Here is a 19,057-nt window from a genome sequence, read left to right on the forward strand (position 1 = left end):
GTGTGTGTGTGTGTGTGTGTGTCAATGTCACTGTGTGTGTGTGTCAATGTCAGTGTGTGTGTGTGTGTGTGTGTGTGTGTGTGTGTGTGTGTGTGTGTGTGTCAATGTCACTGTGTGTGTGTGTGTCTGGCACTGTCACTGTGTGTCACTGTCTGTGTGTGTCACTGTCTGTGTGTGTGTGTGTGTGTGTCACTATCTCTGTGTATGTGTGTGTCACTGTCTCTGTGTGTGTGTGTCACTGTCTGTGTGTGTGTCACTGTCTGTGTGTGTGTGTGAGTCACTGTCTCTGTGTGTGTGTGTGTGTCACGGTCTGTGTGTGTGTGTGTCACGGTCTCTGTGTGTGTGTGTCACGGTCTCTGTTTGTGTGTGTGTCACGGTCTCTGTGTGTGTGTGTGTGTGTGTGTCACGGTCTCTGTGTTTGTGTGTGTGTCACGGTCTCTGTGTGTGTGTGTGTGTGTGTGTGTGTGTGTGTGTGTGTCACGGTCTCTGTGTGTGTGTGTGTCACGGTCTGTGTGTGTGTGTGTGTGTCACGGTCTCTGTGTGTGTATGTGTGTCACGGTCTCTGTGTGTGTATGTGTGTCACGGTCTGTGTGTGTGTGTGTGTCACGGTCTCTGTGTGTGTGTCACGGTCTCTGTGTGTGTGTGTCACGGTCTCTGTGTGTGTGTGTGTGTGTGTGTGTGTGTGTCACGATCTCTGTGCGTCTCACGGCCTCTGTGCGTCTCACGGCCTCTTTGCGTTTCACGGTCTCTGTGCGTCTCACTGTCTCTCTCCCTGTGTGTGTGTATCTCACTGTCACTGTCTGTGTGTGTGTGTCATTGTCTGTGTCACGGTCACTGTGTTTGTGTATCACTGTCTGTGTGTGGCAGCAGCTGCCTGAGGTGATTAAGGACCTGAGTATCACCAGGGCGGCGCGGGTAAGCAGCGTTCCAGGGGGGGAAAGGGTATAAGAGGAGTGGGTGATGGGGGGGAAGGGTGTATAAGAGGCTTGGGGGATAGAAGAACGAGTCTGCGGTGGGAGAGACACCTCACTACCGCCTCTCCTTCTCCTCCTCCCCACAACGGGCAGCAGTTGTGGAGGGTACCTGCTCCGATCCCCTCCTGCTCCACCCCCCCCCCCCTCCGTGCACTTACACGGGGCCCTCCTCCCCACACCGGGCAGCCGTTGTGGAGGGTACCTGCTTCGATCCCCCCCTGCTCCGCCCCCCCCCCGTGCACTTACACGGCCCTCCTCCCCACACCGGGTAGCAGTTGCGGAGGAGGGCACCTACTCCGATCCCCCCTGCTCAGATTCCCCCCCCCCCCTTGCGCACTTACACGGTCCTCCTTCTCCCCACACTGAGCAGCAGTTGCGGAGGGCACCTGCTCCGATCCCCCCCATTCAGGTTTCCCTCCCCCTGTGTGTCTGAGAGAGAGTGTGTGTTTGTGTGTGTGTGTGTGTCTGAGAGAGAGAGTGTGTGTGTGTGTGTGTGTGTGTGTGTGTCTGAGAGAGAGTGTGTGTGTGTGTGTGTGTGTGTGTGTGTGTGTGTGTGTGTGTGTGTGTGTGTGTGTGTGTGTGTGTGTGTGTCTGAGAGTGTGTGTGTGTCTGAGAGAGAATGTGTGTGTGTGTGTGTGTGTGTGTGTGTGTGTGTGTGTGTGTGTGTGTGTGTGTCTTAGAGAGAGAGTGTGTCTGAGAGAGAGAGAGTGTGTCTGAGAGAGAGTGTGTCAGAGAGAGAGAGAGAGTGTGTCTGAGAGAGAGAGAGAGAGTGTGTCTGAGAGAGAGTGTGTCTGAGAGAGAGAGAGAGAGTGTGTCTGAGAGAGAGAGAGAGTGTGTCTGAGAGAGATAGAGAGTGTGTCTGAGAGAGAGAGAGAGTGTGTCTGAGAGAGAGAGAGAGTGTGTCTGAGAGAGAGAGAGTGTGTCTTGCCACAATAGCCCCTCTATGTCCCAGCAGGGATCGAAAGCCACGAGGGACGCCGCCTTCCCCTTGCTCCGGCGCTACACAGAGCATACACTGAATCAAATCTCGCGTGAGCTCGATGACGTCAGCGAGGTTTCAGCCTGAGAGAGTTCACAATGTAAACAGGAACTTGAATGTCTGAATGGCTGGTAGCAAAATGCTAGCAACGCAGCAATGACATTCTACTTAATCTTTTTGGTTAACCTTTTTGGCTAACTTGTGTGCTTAATTTTTGTTTTACAATTGTGATATATAATTAATGCACTAGTTGAAGCGCTTAATACTATATGCAATAATATATTTGGTCCTTAGGATTAAAATTGTGAATCCGTATCTATGTGTGCTTTGGCATATATGGGGGTTAATCCAACCCTATTACTCATCATGTGTATCTCATTACAAATCCTCTGTCTTCTATGCTCTGATTGGTCTTATGTACTATATAACTATGTTTAATGCCTATGCTATTTACTCCTGATGAAGTCTCGTTCGAGACGAAACGCGTAGAGATGCTGTGGAGCCTCCTGTCCAGTTTGTATATTTTATACTGACACTCATCTGCATATATTGCACTTTTGCTGCGTTGCTAGCACCTTATTCCATAAATTTATTGTTATACAATTTTACGCTATGAGTGCGCCTGTTTTTTCTGTGTTTTTGTGTGTATATATATATATATATATATATATATATATATACACAGTATATACACACACATGATTAACCAATATACAAATAAATGTAGAAGGGTTATCAAAATCATACTGTACTACAAATAACACTTCTCCATACAGACACACTACATTACAATGAATTTCCTTTAATAATCCTAACTGATTTTACAATCTAAATCATCAAATGCCAAAGAAAAAACTCACATTCCAATCAATACATTGCATTTACATTGTATTTATGATGCATAAAATCTATGCACCATATACATTCTGCAAATGAATGTGAACAATATCATTGCAAGCAAAATACAGATAACTCCAAACAAGTCAACTATTTTAAGCAATCAAGTAAACAAAAATCAATATATAAGTACCAACCAGAAAACAAAATTTAAAACCAAGGCTAACCCTTACAATACCAAGGATTACATCTATCTAATTGTAAAAAACATTATACTGTACACACATTGAAGCATTGCAATAAACAACATACAGTACAGTACATCCCCTGTATCTCCCTGCCTTGAGTGTAATCTGTGTAAACCCCCTCCCCCCTAATGTTTCTGTTAAATCTCTCTGCCTTGAGTGTAATCTGTTTAAAGCCCCCTCCCCCCTAATGTTTCTGTTAAATCTCTAAGCCTTGAGTGTAATCTGTTTAAAGCCCCCTCCCCCCTAATGTTTCTGTTAAATCTCTGCCTGTGTTGCTGTGAGTGCAAATGTAAATGTGGGGAGGGGGGACGGGGCCCGATATGCATACTGTGAGGTCTAACCACCCTCATCCCCTACCCACATACCGTTACCCCCCCCCCCATCCTGGCCATGGCCCCTCCGCTTCTGCAAAACAGACACAAAAATTAAAACATCCAAAGTAATGTCCCCTAACCCCTTAATCACCATAGCGGTTGTTAACCGCTACAGTCATTAAGGGGTTAACCCACCCTCACCCACCACTCGGGACGCCTACATACCCTCCCACACTAACCCCCACCCTGTGAGACCTAACCCCCCTCACCCACTACCCACAAGGGAGGCCTACCCACATACCCCCCCCCCACCCTCAGTACCCACAATAAAAACAATACAGTGACCCACAATAAACATCATTATATTTATTAAATACATTACCCACCCCCTGTGCCCCCCCATAAATACAAGATTTATCCTTTTACAAACAGGGCTCATAACGCAGCCCCACGCGAGTCCCCGGTGGGCTGGCGGGGCACCTGACAGACCTACAGGGTACCAGCAGCCCTTTTCAAACAGGTTCTGGAGGCCTGCTGGTGGGTCCCGCCAGCACCATGGCCCGCAGGTGGTCTCCTTGGGTCACCGTGGGTCACAATTGGGTCCCCACGGTAGGCCCAAGGATGTCTGGGAGCCCCGGGTCAGACCCACAGGTGTCTGCGGGGCCTCGGGTGGTTCCCACGGGGGTCTGGGGAACTCACGGGTGCTCACTACGGGTCCGCGGTGACCCCACAGAAGTGGGACCACACATCTTCATCCCCGCACCTACGGGTCGGCGGTGCCCCCACAGAAGTGGGACCACACAGCTTCATCCCCGCAGACTACGAGTCCACGGTGCCCCCACAGATGTGAGGCCACCGCTTCATCCCCGCATGTGTCACCCGTGGAACCACCAGCCTGGTACCCATGAATTACCCGAGGAAACCACAGGTGGTCTCCAGAGGTCTCACGCGGAACCACGGAACAAACCCTGAATGTAAAAAAAATAAACCTGGCCTATACATTCAATACATACACCCCCCCCCCGCTCCCCCCCAACACCTACAGTACAATAATGTGCAAAATAACTATTATCCAGATATGGATAATAGATTAATTGCCCATTATTAAAAACATTAACTAGCATATTCAAATAAATAATAAAGTGCTACTGACCTCATCAAGAAGAAGTCTCCGTAGCCAGCAACATTCTTGTCTTGTCCACAAAATACATTGCCAAAACAAAGCCAATACATTGCAATTACATTCAGATATCAATTAACCCCTTAAACACCTTATCGGATAATAACCGCAAAGGTAATTAAGGGGTTAAGCCACACTGGCCCGATACCCACCCTTCACCCATGAATTTGTACAGTGGCTTCATCATGCAACTATATATACTATATATATATATATATATATATATATATATATATATATTATATATATATATATATTATATATATATATATATACAGAGATATGTGAATGGGGGACAAACAGAGAGAGGGGGGAGGAGAGAGAGAGGAGCGGGAACATTACATCCCGGGCAACGCCGGGTCTCTCAGCTAGTATATATATATATATATATATATATATATATATATATATATATATATATATACACAGTATATACACACACATGATGAACCAATATACAAATAAATGTAGAAGGGTTATCAAAACCATACTGTACTACAAATAACACTTCTCCATACAGACACACTACATTACAATGAATTTCCTTTAATAATCCTAACTGATCTTACAATCTAAATCATCAAATGACAAAGAAAAACCTCACATGCCAATCAATACATTGCATTTACATTGTATAAATGATGCATAAAATCTATGCACCATATACATTCTGCAAATGAATGTGAACAATATCATTGCAAGCAAAATACAGATAACTCCAAACAAGTCAACTATTTTAACCAATCAAGTAAACAAAAATCAATTAGCAATCATTATTTACATCCCTAAACAATTGACAGTCCATCCCGAACAATGAAACAATTAACTAATTCACGCCTGGAGCAGAACAATTTAGCATGTGAAATAATATAAGTACCAACCGGAATACAAACTTTAAAACCAAGGCTAACCCTGAACACAAGCACACAATATCAACAATTGCATCTATCTAATTTTAAAATACTTTAAACACACAATAATGCATAGCAGCATAGACAAATTATTTTAAAACACATGAAAGAAAGCTTTTAAAACAACATCATTTCTTACCCTGTATGTATATATCTCTCTAGACATACATACATACAGTTGCAAGAAATGATATACCACAAAAAAAATACACATCCCGAACAATGAAACAATTAACTAATTCACGCCTGGAGCAGAACAATTTAGCATGTGAAATAATATAAGTACCAACCGGAATACAAACTTTAAAATACACTTTAAAATACACATCCCACCCCCGCTACCCACAATAAAAAAATTCACACACAACAGCAGCACAATTAATAAATAAATCTAAATAAATACATGAATATAAATAAATATATTTAAAATACATTTTTATTCATAGTGTAGATGTGCAGAGGGTCTCCGGAGCTGAACCGCTTTGGTTTTAGGTCTGGGGACCCCCTGCTTCCCGAGATACAGGCCCCTTTAGGGGGTGCCGGTATCCCTCTGCTTGGTTTATATGCCGCGGTCACGTGATCGGGACCTTTAAATGCAGAGGGATACCGGCACCTCATAAAGGGGTCTGTATCTCGGGGAGCAGGGGGTCCCCGGACCTGAAACCAACGCGGTTTCTACACTATGAATAAAAATGTATTTTAAATAATTTTTAATCTGCCGATGTTTGCGCAGAGAGAGCAGCGGATCTCTCTCTGCTGCAAACACATCTCGCCCCCGCCGGCCTCTAGTATCATTGATGTGCACATACAGTACTGTATGTTTATGATAGGGGTTATACTATGTATACTGTATATATACAGTATATACTGCATTACAATTCATGAACGGCTTCAAAGACAACAGCTCGCAAATGCCCCCATGCGTTTTTACACGGCATTGCAGTATTGCAGACAGCGGGAATAAAATGCTTAAATCACGGGCGCGAAATAACGCAATACACTCCGGGCGAAAACGACACTAAACCGCACATCACCGGGATGTTCTGAATTTCGCGGAACTAGCCAAGTAAGAATAAAGTTGGTCGCCATTGTAGTCTTTTTCGTTTCCGATTGGAATTCTTCATTCACTCTTCTTGGTTGTGTTGTCATCACTGGTGTTGGTTCCGGTTCAGTTGTCATCTCTGGTTCCGGTTCAGGAATTAGTCTCTGTACTTCCTGGAATGGAAAGGGTGGGGTCCCGAAGAGCCATTGGTACCATGTCTGCGGTGGTACTTGTGGGGTGCCTACATCAGATCGTCTGGGGTTGTCTGGTACCATATGGTGAGGGTATCCAAAGAACTTTCGGAACATCCACTCCGGATCCATATCCTGAAAAACAGCATCACTCCTTATCAGTGGCAACCTGAAGTGGCAGAAGCCTGCCTTTGTACAATTTGCATTGATCAATGTGTACCCACATAGTGGTACCTTTATGAGGTTTACAACCTTTGCTGTGTCTCTGAGACACTTTTTCCACATGTATCACTGTAGAGCCCAATTTATCAAGAATTTTGTATGGGCCTTCCCAATTTGCCTCCCAGGGGCCTGGCTTACGAAATGTCTTTATCATAACCATCCCCCCTTTGATAAATTTGTCAGCACCGTTGGCGGTAGTAGCAACTGGTTTTGCCATGTTGCAAGCTGCAAATTGAGACAAACTTTGAAGTTGTGTCTGTAAATCTTTCAACCATTCTGATCGTGCAGCCGCTGCGATCATTGGTCCAGATAAAGTTGGTTCATTAGGGAACCACACTGGCATCTTTCTTCCTGTCATAAGTTCGAATGGTGACACTTGTGTTGCCTGAGATGGTGTTGCCCTAATGCTTAATAATACTGCGGGGATGTGTAGGGCCCAATCTTTACCTTGGTCTAAAAGGCATTTGCGTATGCGTGTCTTGAGCGTTTGGTTCATACGCTCTACTATTCCTGCAGATTGTGGATGGTAGGGTATGTGGAATCTCTGTTGTATTCCCAGTAAACCACATAGGGCTTTTGTGATGTTTCCTACAAAATGTGGGCCGTTATCACATTCCATTACCTTTGGAAAATCCCAATGACTGAAAATATGAGTCCACAGGGCCTTGGCTGTAGTTAGAGCAGTGCAATTACGCACAGGAATAACCTCAGGCCATTTAGTGAATACATCTACAACCACCAACCCATAGGCATACCCACCCTTAGCTTTTGGAAGTGGGCCTATAAAGTCAATTTGGATGTTTTCCCATGGTCCACCTGCAGTAGGTACTCTCTGTACCTGGGGCTTTTGACTCTTAGGTCTCGGATGTGTTTGGGCACAGATAAGACATTCAGCACAAACATTTTTACATGTCTGCACTAGTGTGGTACTCCAAAACTTGTCTTGCATTACTTTAGTTAACAAATCTGTGCCAATGTGGCCCATTGTGTCATGATTGTACTTGACTAATAAAGACTCTAAATGTGCAGGCAAAATGGGTAGTAAGCAACCCGTCTTAGTTTGTTTACACAAAATTCCTTCCTGATCAGATAGTGAAGTGTCAGTGGACATTGTGTTTCTCAAATGTTTCATGTTGGGATCTTTTGCCTGTTCTCCTTCAAATGCAACTGACTCAATAAAGACTGTGGGTAGGCCCTTACTCACAGAGCTAATATCCTGTATTCTTACTATAGGATATAAAATTTCCCCATATCTGGCGGCATCCTTGGCTGCAATGTCCGCTTCAAAGTTTCCTATAATTATAGGATCCTCTGAGATTCCTTGATGAGCTTTTACTTTTAATACTGCTACTCTGTCAGGTGCATCAAGGCCTTCCTGGTACAGTTTTTCTAGTATGGCTGCATGTTGTAAGCCTTTACCTGATGCATCAACTAAACCTCGTTTACACCACAGAGGTAAGTGTTCTGTTAATGCTCGCACTACATATGAGCTATCACTGTAAATGTTTATCTTTTCTTCCACATTCTCAATAACCCATTTAACAGCTTCAAGCTCAGCACGCTGTGCGGAGTATGAAGGTGGCAGCTGGAATTTAAACATTTTCTTTCCCTCAGGGTCGTTCACCGCAAACCCTGTCCAAAACTGCCCATCCTCCCAGTATCGAGCTCCGTCTACAAATACAGCAGGAGCCGTCTCATCCTTTTCCTTAGCAAAGGGAGAGGCTTTTTCCCGCTGGACTTGAGTGTGACAATCGTGTAATGTACCCTCGTACTACATAAGCTGAGGTAGAATGTATTTGGCATTGTGATCTACCTTGATCATCTTGTCTTGTAGCTTTGTGAGCCAGTGGGCGTATCGCTGGTTTGACACTCCCTTTACATGATTTTGTAACAGCATTTTCAATGGAGTGTGTGGAGTTTGAATGCAAATCTGGTTAAATCCCACAATATGCTCCGTTGCATTAACAGCCCAATGTACAGCCATTAACTGTTTTACACACTCAAACATGCCTTTCTCTACCGGGGACAGCACCCGAGAGAAATATCCCAGTATACGAACAGATCCCAAAGGATCTTGTTGTAACAGGACCGCACTGATGGCAGTGTCAGAAGCATGTACTTGAATGGCAAACTCTTCTGATTTCCTCACAGTTCCCAAAATTGAAGCTGTGGACAGAGCATCACGTAACAATAACCAAAATTTGTGACATTCATCGGTCCACCGTAATCCCTCTGGCAAAGGTTCCCCTTTAAGCAAATCATACAGTGGTCGGGCAATTTCAGCAAACCCGTCAATAAATTCCCGGGAGAAATTAACAAGACCCAGAAATTTCCTCAATCCTGTCATTGAATCAGGGCGGGGTAACTTACGTATGGCTTCTACTCTGTGTTCATGGGGTGCTTTTCCTCCACTAGAGATTTTTAACCCTAGGAAATTAACCGACCCCTGCAGCAGCTGTGCCTTAGAGGTGTTTCATTTCAATCCTGCCTCCATTAGAGCAGAAAAGACTCGATGTAAAATGGTTACATGTTCCTCCCTTGTAACAGTTTGTATCAACAGATCATCAACATACTGTAAAATGGTATCCCCTAAGCCTAGAGGTTCCAGTACTCTAGCCAGAGCCTGTTGGTGAACTGTGAAATCCCTGGGGTAAATCGGTGAATGTATACTGTGTATCACTGAAACTGAATGCGAAACGATATTGCGAATCTTGGCTTAATTTTACGGAAAAGGAGACATTATTGACGTCCAGGCAGCTAAATACCGTTCAATTACCGTCTATTCGTGCTGTAATGTCTGGTGTGGAAGCTACCAAATGTGTGGCTGAAGGTGTGACCTTGTTGACAGCTCTTAAGTCAGTGGTAAGTCTCCAGCTTCCATCTGGTTTCCTTACAGGCCAAAGCGGAGAATTACACCGTGAATTACATGGCCTTATTACACCCTGTTCTAGTAGCTGGTTAATTATCCTTTGTACAGGTTCTACAGCTTCCTCTGGGAATTTGTATTGTTTCACAGCTGGCGGATGGGGACCCGAGACAGTAACCTCCGTTTCCATTCGACCACAATCCATTCTGGAAGTTGCCCACAACTTGGGATACAACTCCAGAAAGGGTTGTACTTCCTCGAGCGCTCCAGGGAGCCAGGGTTGTGTTACAATTATCCATACTTTGGAACGTGACTTGAAAGGTGTAAATGTATTTTCAATAGCATGTGTTTTTGTTCTAGAGGGCTGAACCCTCCAGATACACGTATTAGGATAATCAATAAGCCATCCTTCTCTCTGCATGACTTCTGAACCCAAGGTAGTAGCATGCATAGCCTCCGTTTTCCACATTGCAACACAGATAACATAATCTTTTTAATAAACCACTACATCCGGGCACAAAACAGCCGGGGTAGCTTTGCCATTGAAGCTCACCAAGACCGCTTCTTCAGCAGCCTCGGGGACCCTCAAAGGCAAATCTGTTGTAGAAACGGGTGCCCCACTATCAATGAGTATTTCAACCTTTATCCCCTCTATCACTCCTAGGAGATGTGGTCTCCCGTCACCTGCTAAGGATATATTTGCAACACATGACAGAGTGACAGGGGGGGCACACCCCTATGCTGAACTCACGGGGCTGCCCTTCTCCGTGTTTCCCATTCCCTGCTCCCCAGTCCCTATTATTGCTGCTAGCATTTTCTGTGCCTGGTGGTAGGGACTTGTGTTTTGCATGGGGTTGTGTTGGTCTTTGTATTGTGGTACTGGTGCGGGGGGTGAATACTGTTGTTGCATAGGGGGGCATGGGTGGTGCTGTGGGGGTCCCCTATACTGTGGGTAAAGCCCATTCTCATTACCCTCTGATCCCCCTTTGTACCCTTCTTGTGCCTGATCATACAGCAAAGATCTACAATCCCTTCTCATGTGTCCTGGCTTACCACAATAATAACATACCAAAGGAGCATTTTGTCCCTGTCCTCCCCGCCCCCTCCCCATACCTCTTCCTCTATCACGTCTGGCGTTTGGATTGTATGTGGGATTAGGGTAGGTCAGGTTGTAGTCATTACCATAGGCATCAGGACCTGTATTATTATACCCAAAAAGTTGTCTCAATTGTGTTCCCCCTTCTGAAACCAACCCTTTGTTTATCAAAACTTGTGCAGCTGCTTCTACACTTGGGCCTGCCATAGCCAACACTTTTATGGCAGGGTCAAATTCCCATATTTTCTGCAAAAACTCAATTATGCATTGCTTGTTATCTTCCTCAGTCATTTGTACAGACTCTTTCCCCATAACCAATTTCCAAGCATTTTCCCAGCTTATAGCACATGCCTGTAGATCGTCATGCGGACCAATTTTAAAGGAGTCCAGGGCAGTATGTCCCAGTTGGGGTACTCCCGTGACAGCCTTTACAATGGTACGCAATCTCTGACCTGCATTCATGTATGTATTGGTACCCAAACCTGCTGTACCTTCTTCTATGGGTTTTCCCACCTGTTCTACCTTGTTAGCAACATGCAATGGGAGCCACAGAATCAGTGCTTGGCAAGCTATCTGATCTGACCAATTTAGCCTGCGTCTCCATCCCTCAAAACGTTCCATATTCTGAAAAGGCCCCTTAGCATTGTCATAAGGTGTTATAGATTTGACTGCCTTCATAATGTTCTGACCTCCTGTCAGTGTGTCAATGTCTGGTGAGGGTGTAGAAGTCTTTTTAGGCATAGGGAATCCCTTAGGAGTTGAAGGAGAGGCAAGAAAATCTTTGCTTGCAAACCCCTTAAACTCAGACCCTGCATTAGTGGATTCCCTAAACCCTTTAATGCAATCATCTTTGTGTTGTAACTGGGCTTGGAGTTCCCTCAGTTCATCTTGTAACTGATATATGTGTTGATTGGCTCCTTCTCTATACTCAGCATATTCTCTCATCGTAATCTTATGCTGTTGTCTTAAAGTCTCAAAATCCTCATTATGCTGTTCCTTACAGTATCTTCTCCCTGAGCTTCCTCCCCCTCTTTTGCTTCCAAACCAGCAATTTTTCTTGCTTGTACATTACTTCTAATAGTCATCTGATCCTGCAAGAATTTTAATTGACGCCATAAGTCAGGACATCGTGTGCAATTTGGATCAGTTTGTACAGCCTGTGCATAACCTTGTACTACAGCTGTACCTGTCATTTGCTGTTCATAAATAAAAACCAGTTTAGTCAATAGCTGGAATTTTTTTATGTTCTTATTCTTGTTTAATTTCTTTGCATCAATATCTTTAAAAGCATGCATAACCTGTTTCAACAGAGAGTACCACAAATCTGCACAACCCACATTCTCTGGAGGTGTGAGGGGTAATTTACTCTGATTAGCCTGTTCATGGATAAAATCCATAATGTAAAGTAAGTGAACCAACGTTACTCACATACTCTTTTAGTGATGCTGCCTCTAGGAGCCCTGGCGCTGGAAGATCCTTGTCGACTAGGATCCTCACAAGTTCTACCAGGCTTTCAAAATGCAGGCGATCAACTCCTTGTGAATCCTTGATTGCACAGACCTGGAGTGTCTCTCAGCGATCGCTTTTGGTCTTGGTGGCCACCAATAAATTCCACTGATCAGGGATATCCATCCGATGCTTCTTTCTTTCTTTTCCTCAGGTTTTTTTATCCGGACCCCTACTCACACGATCGTGGGTGAGAGGAAGAAGGACTCACACCTCCTGGGGCTCACCCCTTCTCCCCGCTTTGTGAGTAGAGTTAAGTCACGGACTCAGGCACTGGCTCGCCATTGAAGATCCTCCTTTTGTAGAGGTTCTGGTATCTAAGGTGTGGCACCTTTAGTCAATAAGAACATGAAGCAGATTCTCTTGTTCCAGATTTATTCAGAGACAAGTTCAAAGCACAGCATCACAGCGTCAAATTATACAGGCATCCTCAGCACAGGTTATGGATGGAGAATTATTCAAATATAGGCAGTTGTAAATCCTAACATGATTCTGATAATTCTGAAGATTCTAACAACCCTAATAATTCTGAAGTCACCTCCCACTAATCCACATCTTTATACCCTGTTATCGGATTTCCGATAGACATATATGTACTTGTTTTTCACGAATTGTTACTCTTCCCATGTGTTCCCCATCAAATTGTGTCATACATCCATACTGTGTCCCATCATCATTATTTCTTGACCCGTCTAACCTTTCCTGATATCTGTCCTAATTGCCAATATCCTGTTTTTCCAATTATTTCATCTTGTGATATCTTGTACTCCTTGTTCCCAGAATTTTATCTCTTAATGTTTATACTTTTTGGCACGATATATTGGAAAGTTGAGAGGCCCTCTTGATTATATTTTCATGAATATATTTCCTTTAATAAAACCATTTTTCCTTTTTAACTTCATATGTACCAGATAATTATAAAGAGACAATATGGCGTCTCTCTCGTTTAGATATACATATAAGCAGTGGTCGACAAATCACCAAAAAATCTACTCGCTGAACAAAAAAATCTACTCGCCACCTAGTACCACACGTGTGCTGCTTGGGCCAATAGGAGCTCGCCACGATGTTAAATCCACTCGCCCCGGGGCGTGCAAATGTATAGGTTTGTCGAACACTGCATATAAGAATAGTGTAAGATATCTTTATGTTTCAAGATATATGAAGAGATCCTATACTATATCTCTTTCAGGTTTGGCTTGCTTTTGTCTAGTTAATATCACACCATTCTTCAGCCCTGAGTCCTTTGTTCTGCCCGTGGAATGAATAGTTCTTTTGAAAGCTCCTTGTATTGTCCCCGAATATATTTGTATATAGTTATCATATCCCCTCTTAGACGCCTCTTTTCTAATGTAAATAAATCTAGCTTCTCATCATAAGTTAGATTGTCCATCCCCGGAATCGAAAATGCATGCTGAATTTAGTAGGGGCTCATTACTAACTGCCCTGAAGAATGCTACCGCAAGTTGCATTGAGTGGGAAAATATATATTTTCTATTAGTACTTACACAGTGATAATGGACAACTGTTTTGTTTTTGTGTCTGCTTTTAATAAGTATTGAATTAATTAGTATTGTTGATTTGTGCATAAATACATGGAAAAAGTTTTATTTAAAAAAAAATTGTAGTTTGTATTGATTTAATTGGACAGACTTTATACATGTCTATATATAAGACTGAAATAATGTTTGTGTGTGTATTTGTACCCCCTGTGATTGGCCAGCGGACGACCACAGCTCATTGGTCTGCGGGGTGGGCTGACGTCATGGTCACGCCTACACAGGGTGTGACATTCACACCACCCTCACACCGCGTGCGCCTCTTGGCCTCACTGTCCATTTGGTGACTGGCAGGACTGCACAGTGACCCCACAGTCAAAGCTTCTCCACTCCGCAGCCTCCCTCACTGTCTCCCCCTTCCCCCCGCGCCTCCATCCTCCCGCTCACATCACCACCGCACTACACACACGCATCCTAGCGCTCTCCCCTTTCCACCCGCTCCCTCACTCTCGTCCCCTTACCAACGCTCCATCCTCTCGCTCACCGGCGTCGTCCTCCCGCACACCCCCGGGAGAAGAGTATGCGCCCACAGTGGGGGGGGGGGAAACGGAGCAGTGGTGGCTGCTCTTCTCTCTCCGCTCCCCCCCCCCCTCCCTCCCCCACTCCTAATCATTTTCTGGTGCGGTGTCCCCCCTTGTGCCCCGTGGCTGCCTGCTCGGGGCCAGAGGTGATAGTGGGGGGGGGGTGAGACTGTGCTGCCACCGGGGGGGAGAGCGGAGCAGTGGTGGTGCGGGAGATGGGTGAAACGGGGTGGTGCGCGGTCGTGGCGGGTGGGGGGGGATTGAGGCATGAGATTCAGCACTCACAGATCCTCTGGCACTCCCCTCCTTCACCATCGGTGCTTGCCTGCCTCCGCTACCCCCCCCCCCCCCCCGTGGCGATTGGGAACCGGGCGGTGAGTTGAGCCTCCTTGCGGACTCCGCTGGTGGGGGGGGGACCTGAACAACAGCACTGCCAGGAGGAGCGTAGATCCTCCGGCGCTCCCCTCTGTGCTTCTGCGGGGGTGGGGGGCGGATCAATGGAGATGAACGCGGCTGGTGGAGATGGGTAAAAGTGGGGGGGGGGGAATGTTGAGGTTGTTGATGGTCCCCCTCACTCGCATCCGTCGCTGCCTACTCCACTTTGTTTGTGTGTGTGTGTGTGTGTGTGTGTGTGTGTGTGTGTGTGTGTGTGTGTGTGTGTGTGTGTGTGTGTGTGTGTGTGTATGAGAGAGAGTGTATGTATGGGAAAGAGTGTGTATGTACAGTATGGGAGAGAGTGTATGTTTTTGAGAGAGAGAGAGTGTGTGTGTATGTATGGGAGAGTGTGTGTGTTTGCACACACAGAGGACACCAGAAGTACCCACCCACCCTCTCCGTCAACCACCCACCCTCCCTCTCTGTCACCCACCCTCTCCCTCACCCACCCACTCCTGCGCCGTTCTCCCGCTCGCCTGACCGCACCCATCCGCCCTCGCGCTCTCCCCCTTCCAACCACGCCGTCCTTTCGCTCACCTCACCGTCGGCGAGCTATGAGGGGGGGGAATTGGAGATGTGAAGTGGGGTGGGTGACCGGCCCGTGACCGAGGGGGGGAAATCGGAGCAGTGAAGGGGGGGGGGCGGAGCTGTGAAAGGTGGGGGGATATCGGACATTTGAACGCCTGGGGGGGAAACGCAGCTGTGAAGGGGGGGACCCGAGCTATGAAGGGGGGGGGGACTGGAGCTGTGAAGGGGGGGACATACAGACGGACCTGTGAATGGGGGGGGGGGACGAGCTGTGAACAGGGGGGGGGGCGGATTGCTGTGAACGGGAAGAAACAGACGGGGAGGGAGAAAGGGGAAGTGGGGGGAGATAGGGGGTGAGCGGAGACGGGGGGAGCGGGAAAATTACATCCCGGGCAACGCCGGGTATATGAGCTAGTATTCTATATGCATGAGTATTCCAATGTACAAATTTCTCCTGCTTAGGATATATAACTTTTTCTATAAAGAATAAAGTGATCTGAAAATAAAACTGGTGATGAGCCAATTTTTGTAAAACATTTTTTCCCCTGTACCTTTAAAATGAAACAATATGTTTAGCGCTTTATTGCCGTCGATCGACTCCCGGTATTTCATTAGGAGTTGCTCGCTCGCAGGATGTGGAAGTGTTTGTGTACTTTTCATCCGTATATTTGTTTGGTATAAACTTTGCTTGGTGCAGTAGAAGTCAATATTGCTCCATTTATACCTTCAACACAGGAGGAGAACTCTTCATGCAGTTGGAAAGAGAAGGGATATTTATGGAAGACACTGCTTGGTAAGTAGCTTATGACAGTACCGTACTCTAATGTTGTGGTCCCCACATGTCCCAAACATTTGGTAAACAAACAAGATAATTATTTTAGAGCAGCAATCCCCTGCTGATTACAAACTAACCTTAAAAAAAAATAAAGGTGTCTGTTTTTTGTGTTTCAAAAAAAGTCTGTAACCCCTATTTAAGTCTTCAACGTGTCATTTATATTGATTGCGATTACACCATTCATTGGCCATCAGCTGCTGTTTATCTAGTCAAACTAATAAACTGCTCAATGGGTTTGAACAGCACTTTTGTAATTTTAACCACTGTCTCAGCCGGCACAGAACTCTGTTATTAGCAAATTAAAGATCTTCTTTCTACAAAGTGACTTGTTAGACTAAAATTCTACTCACTAAGTTTTCTTTATTAAATAATTGCCTTTTAGATGCATGGAATGTGTTCAGTCTATAGGATATCTTGGCATATCCAAAGGGATCACTTAGACTAACAAATAAATCAACTAGCAATTTTTAATAGTGAGAATCCTGTGTTTTGGGGCGTTTCGCACCTTCACCTTTCCAGTGTTAAGTGACTTGGAAACTCATCTCTTATGAGTTGCTGTTATAAATGGGTTAACTGGACAGAGGGGCAGTTTAGGAAAAAAGCTTTAGCAGCTAATCTTTTGGAACATAGCTGCTTACTTTTGGGGTTTTATGTAACCTTGGTAATAAATAAATGTATAATAGATTATGGCAAGATACCGCTCAAACCCAAGTGTTAAGATGTATAGAAAACCTGGTGCATGATGAAAATATATGTATCAAGATACAGAGAAAATGACAAGGTCACAGCAGTCCCCTTTTCACATTGCACTCAAGGTAGAGGAAATAGTAATGTACATAAAGATATAGGGGCCTATGCAGAGAGCAGCGCTATTTCGAAATTCGCCATTTTTTGGAGAAAATCGCGCAGAAAGCAGCAGAAAATGGCGAGTTCCGAAAAACGCGCCAATTTTTCTTTTCTATTTGTAAAACTCGCCTCGCGGCTGGCGAGAACCTCAATCTCGCCAGTTTAAAAAATATCCGTATGCAGAGAGGCGCGAACGGCATCTAGCGGCTGTTCGCGCCAATAAAATGGCGCGATTGTCTCCGTTTTGCCTCGCCAAAAAAAACTGCCGCTCGCGGCCATTGCAAAGGGGAAAAAAAAGGCGCGAATTTGTTTTAACACATTTCTGAAGCGCGCATCTCGCCAATTTAAACTCGCCACACGCATCCATGTTAAACATAGCAGAATTCGCACTTTTCTGCATATGGAGATTAAAACTCTCCAAAAAAGCTACTTTTTAATAAATTCGCCAATTTTAAAATTCGCTGCTCTCTGCATAGGCCCCATAGTATCCACCAAAGGAACTATTGTCCCATATTGAGTATAAATATGTACATAAGGATACAATATCCAATAGAAGAACTGATGTGTCCACAAAAACGGAAAAAGTGCATATGGTCAAACAGGGGACCCAATACTCCCGCTCAAATAATACCTAGTAGCCAAGGGAAATGGCACAGGCATCCACTATTAAAATACAAAACAATAATATTTTAATAATATCAAATAATGACACCGAAACACAAGTGAAAATCAATATAACATGTGTGACTAAAATATGAAAGCAATAACCCCTATTAGGGGAGCGGCTGGGAGTGGTAGTAAGTAACACTTAATGCTCATATAGGAAGGTATATACTATAGTAGGAGCAATATGTATAAGTGAACTACTCAAATGATACTACCAAAACAGCGTGTTTCATGTGGATGTAAAAATAACAATATGCGGATAGCCCGATAGGAAGCAATTGCATATAGTATGAGCATGAATCTCTCAGCTTCAAGGGGTAAGGTAAGGTCTGATGTGAACAGTAACAGGGTAGTTAAGCAAAGGGTGTAGCCACAACATACAGTCAAAAATCCAATGGGTGCCAAGGGTTAAATAAAACAGCACAGAGGCGCAGATGTGAGCCCCAAGGATCCCCTGTTCCCTATACAACCGTGCTTCTACAGCAGAGACCCGCTCACGGACGTCATATTCCCAAAACGTGTTTCGTGTGATGCTCACTTCTTCAGGGGATAGGAGCTACATGAAATGATTCACTGCACTACAGATATACCCATAGTTAGGCAAGGGGACGGGACAAGGACATCCAATCAGTCCTGGAGGCTGTGTTGATGTTGTAATCACACAATAAGGATGATTGCAAATCAATGCAATAATGATAATATAAAGAGGCATATAATGTGCAACTATTTACATAGTTACATAGTAGATGAGGTTGAAAAAAGACTTGGGTCCATCAAGTTCAACCTATGCTAAATTTAGACAACAGATACTTTATCCTATATCTCTACTTACTTATTGATCCAGAGGAAGGCACACAAAAAAAACCAGAATCATATCATCCAATGATATCTCATAAGGGGAAAAATAAATTCCTTCCTGACTCCAAGAATTGGCAATCGGATTAATCCCTGGATCAACATCCTTCCCATGTATACTTATTTGGTATATCCCTGTATACCTTTCCCATCTAAAAAGATGTCCAACCTTTTTTTTTAACAAATCTATTGTATCTGCCATCACAGTCTCCATGGGTAATGAATTCCACATTTCAACTGCCCTTACTGTAAAGAACCCTTTCCTTTGTTGCTGGTGAAATCTCCTTTCCTCCAACCTTAAGGGATGGCCCCGAGTCCTTTGTACTGCCCTGGGGATGAACAGTTCTTTTGAAAGCTCCTTGTATTGTCCCCGAATATATTTGTATATAGTTATCATATCCCCTCTTAGACGCCTCTTTTCTAATGTAAATAAATCTAATTTAGCT

The 19,057-nt window shown here is 44.7% G+C and overlaps 1 protein-coding gene across 8 annotated transcripts in view; it reads left to right on the forward strand.

The window, feature by feature from the left end:
- Positions 1-19,057, forward strand: part of RPS6KB1 (ribosomal protein S6 kinase B1) — a 128,361-nt gene that overhangs the window by 32,156 nt on the left and 77,148 nt on the right. For all 8 annotated transcript variants that reach the window (XR_012799823.1, XM_075589647.1, XM_075589648.1 and 5 more), the window contains exon 5: positions 16,145-16,202. Coding sequence is in view for 7 of the 8 variants with exons in the window: in XM_075589647.1 (XP_075445762.1) it covers positions 16,145-16,202 (58 nt within the window). In the remaining variant the exon portion in view is untranslated. The remainder of the gene's footprint in view (positions 1-16,144; positions 16,203-19,057) is intronic.

Source organism: Ascaphus truei, chromosome 3 (genome assembly GCF_040206685.1).
Source record: "Ascaphus truei isolate aAscTru1 chromosome 3, aAscTru1.hap1, whole genome shotgun sequence".
Classification (NCBI taxonomy): domain Eukaryota; kingdom Metazoa; phylum Chordata; class Amphibia; order Anura; family Ascaphidae; genus Ascaphus; species Ascaphus truei.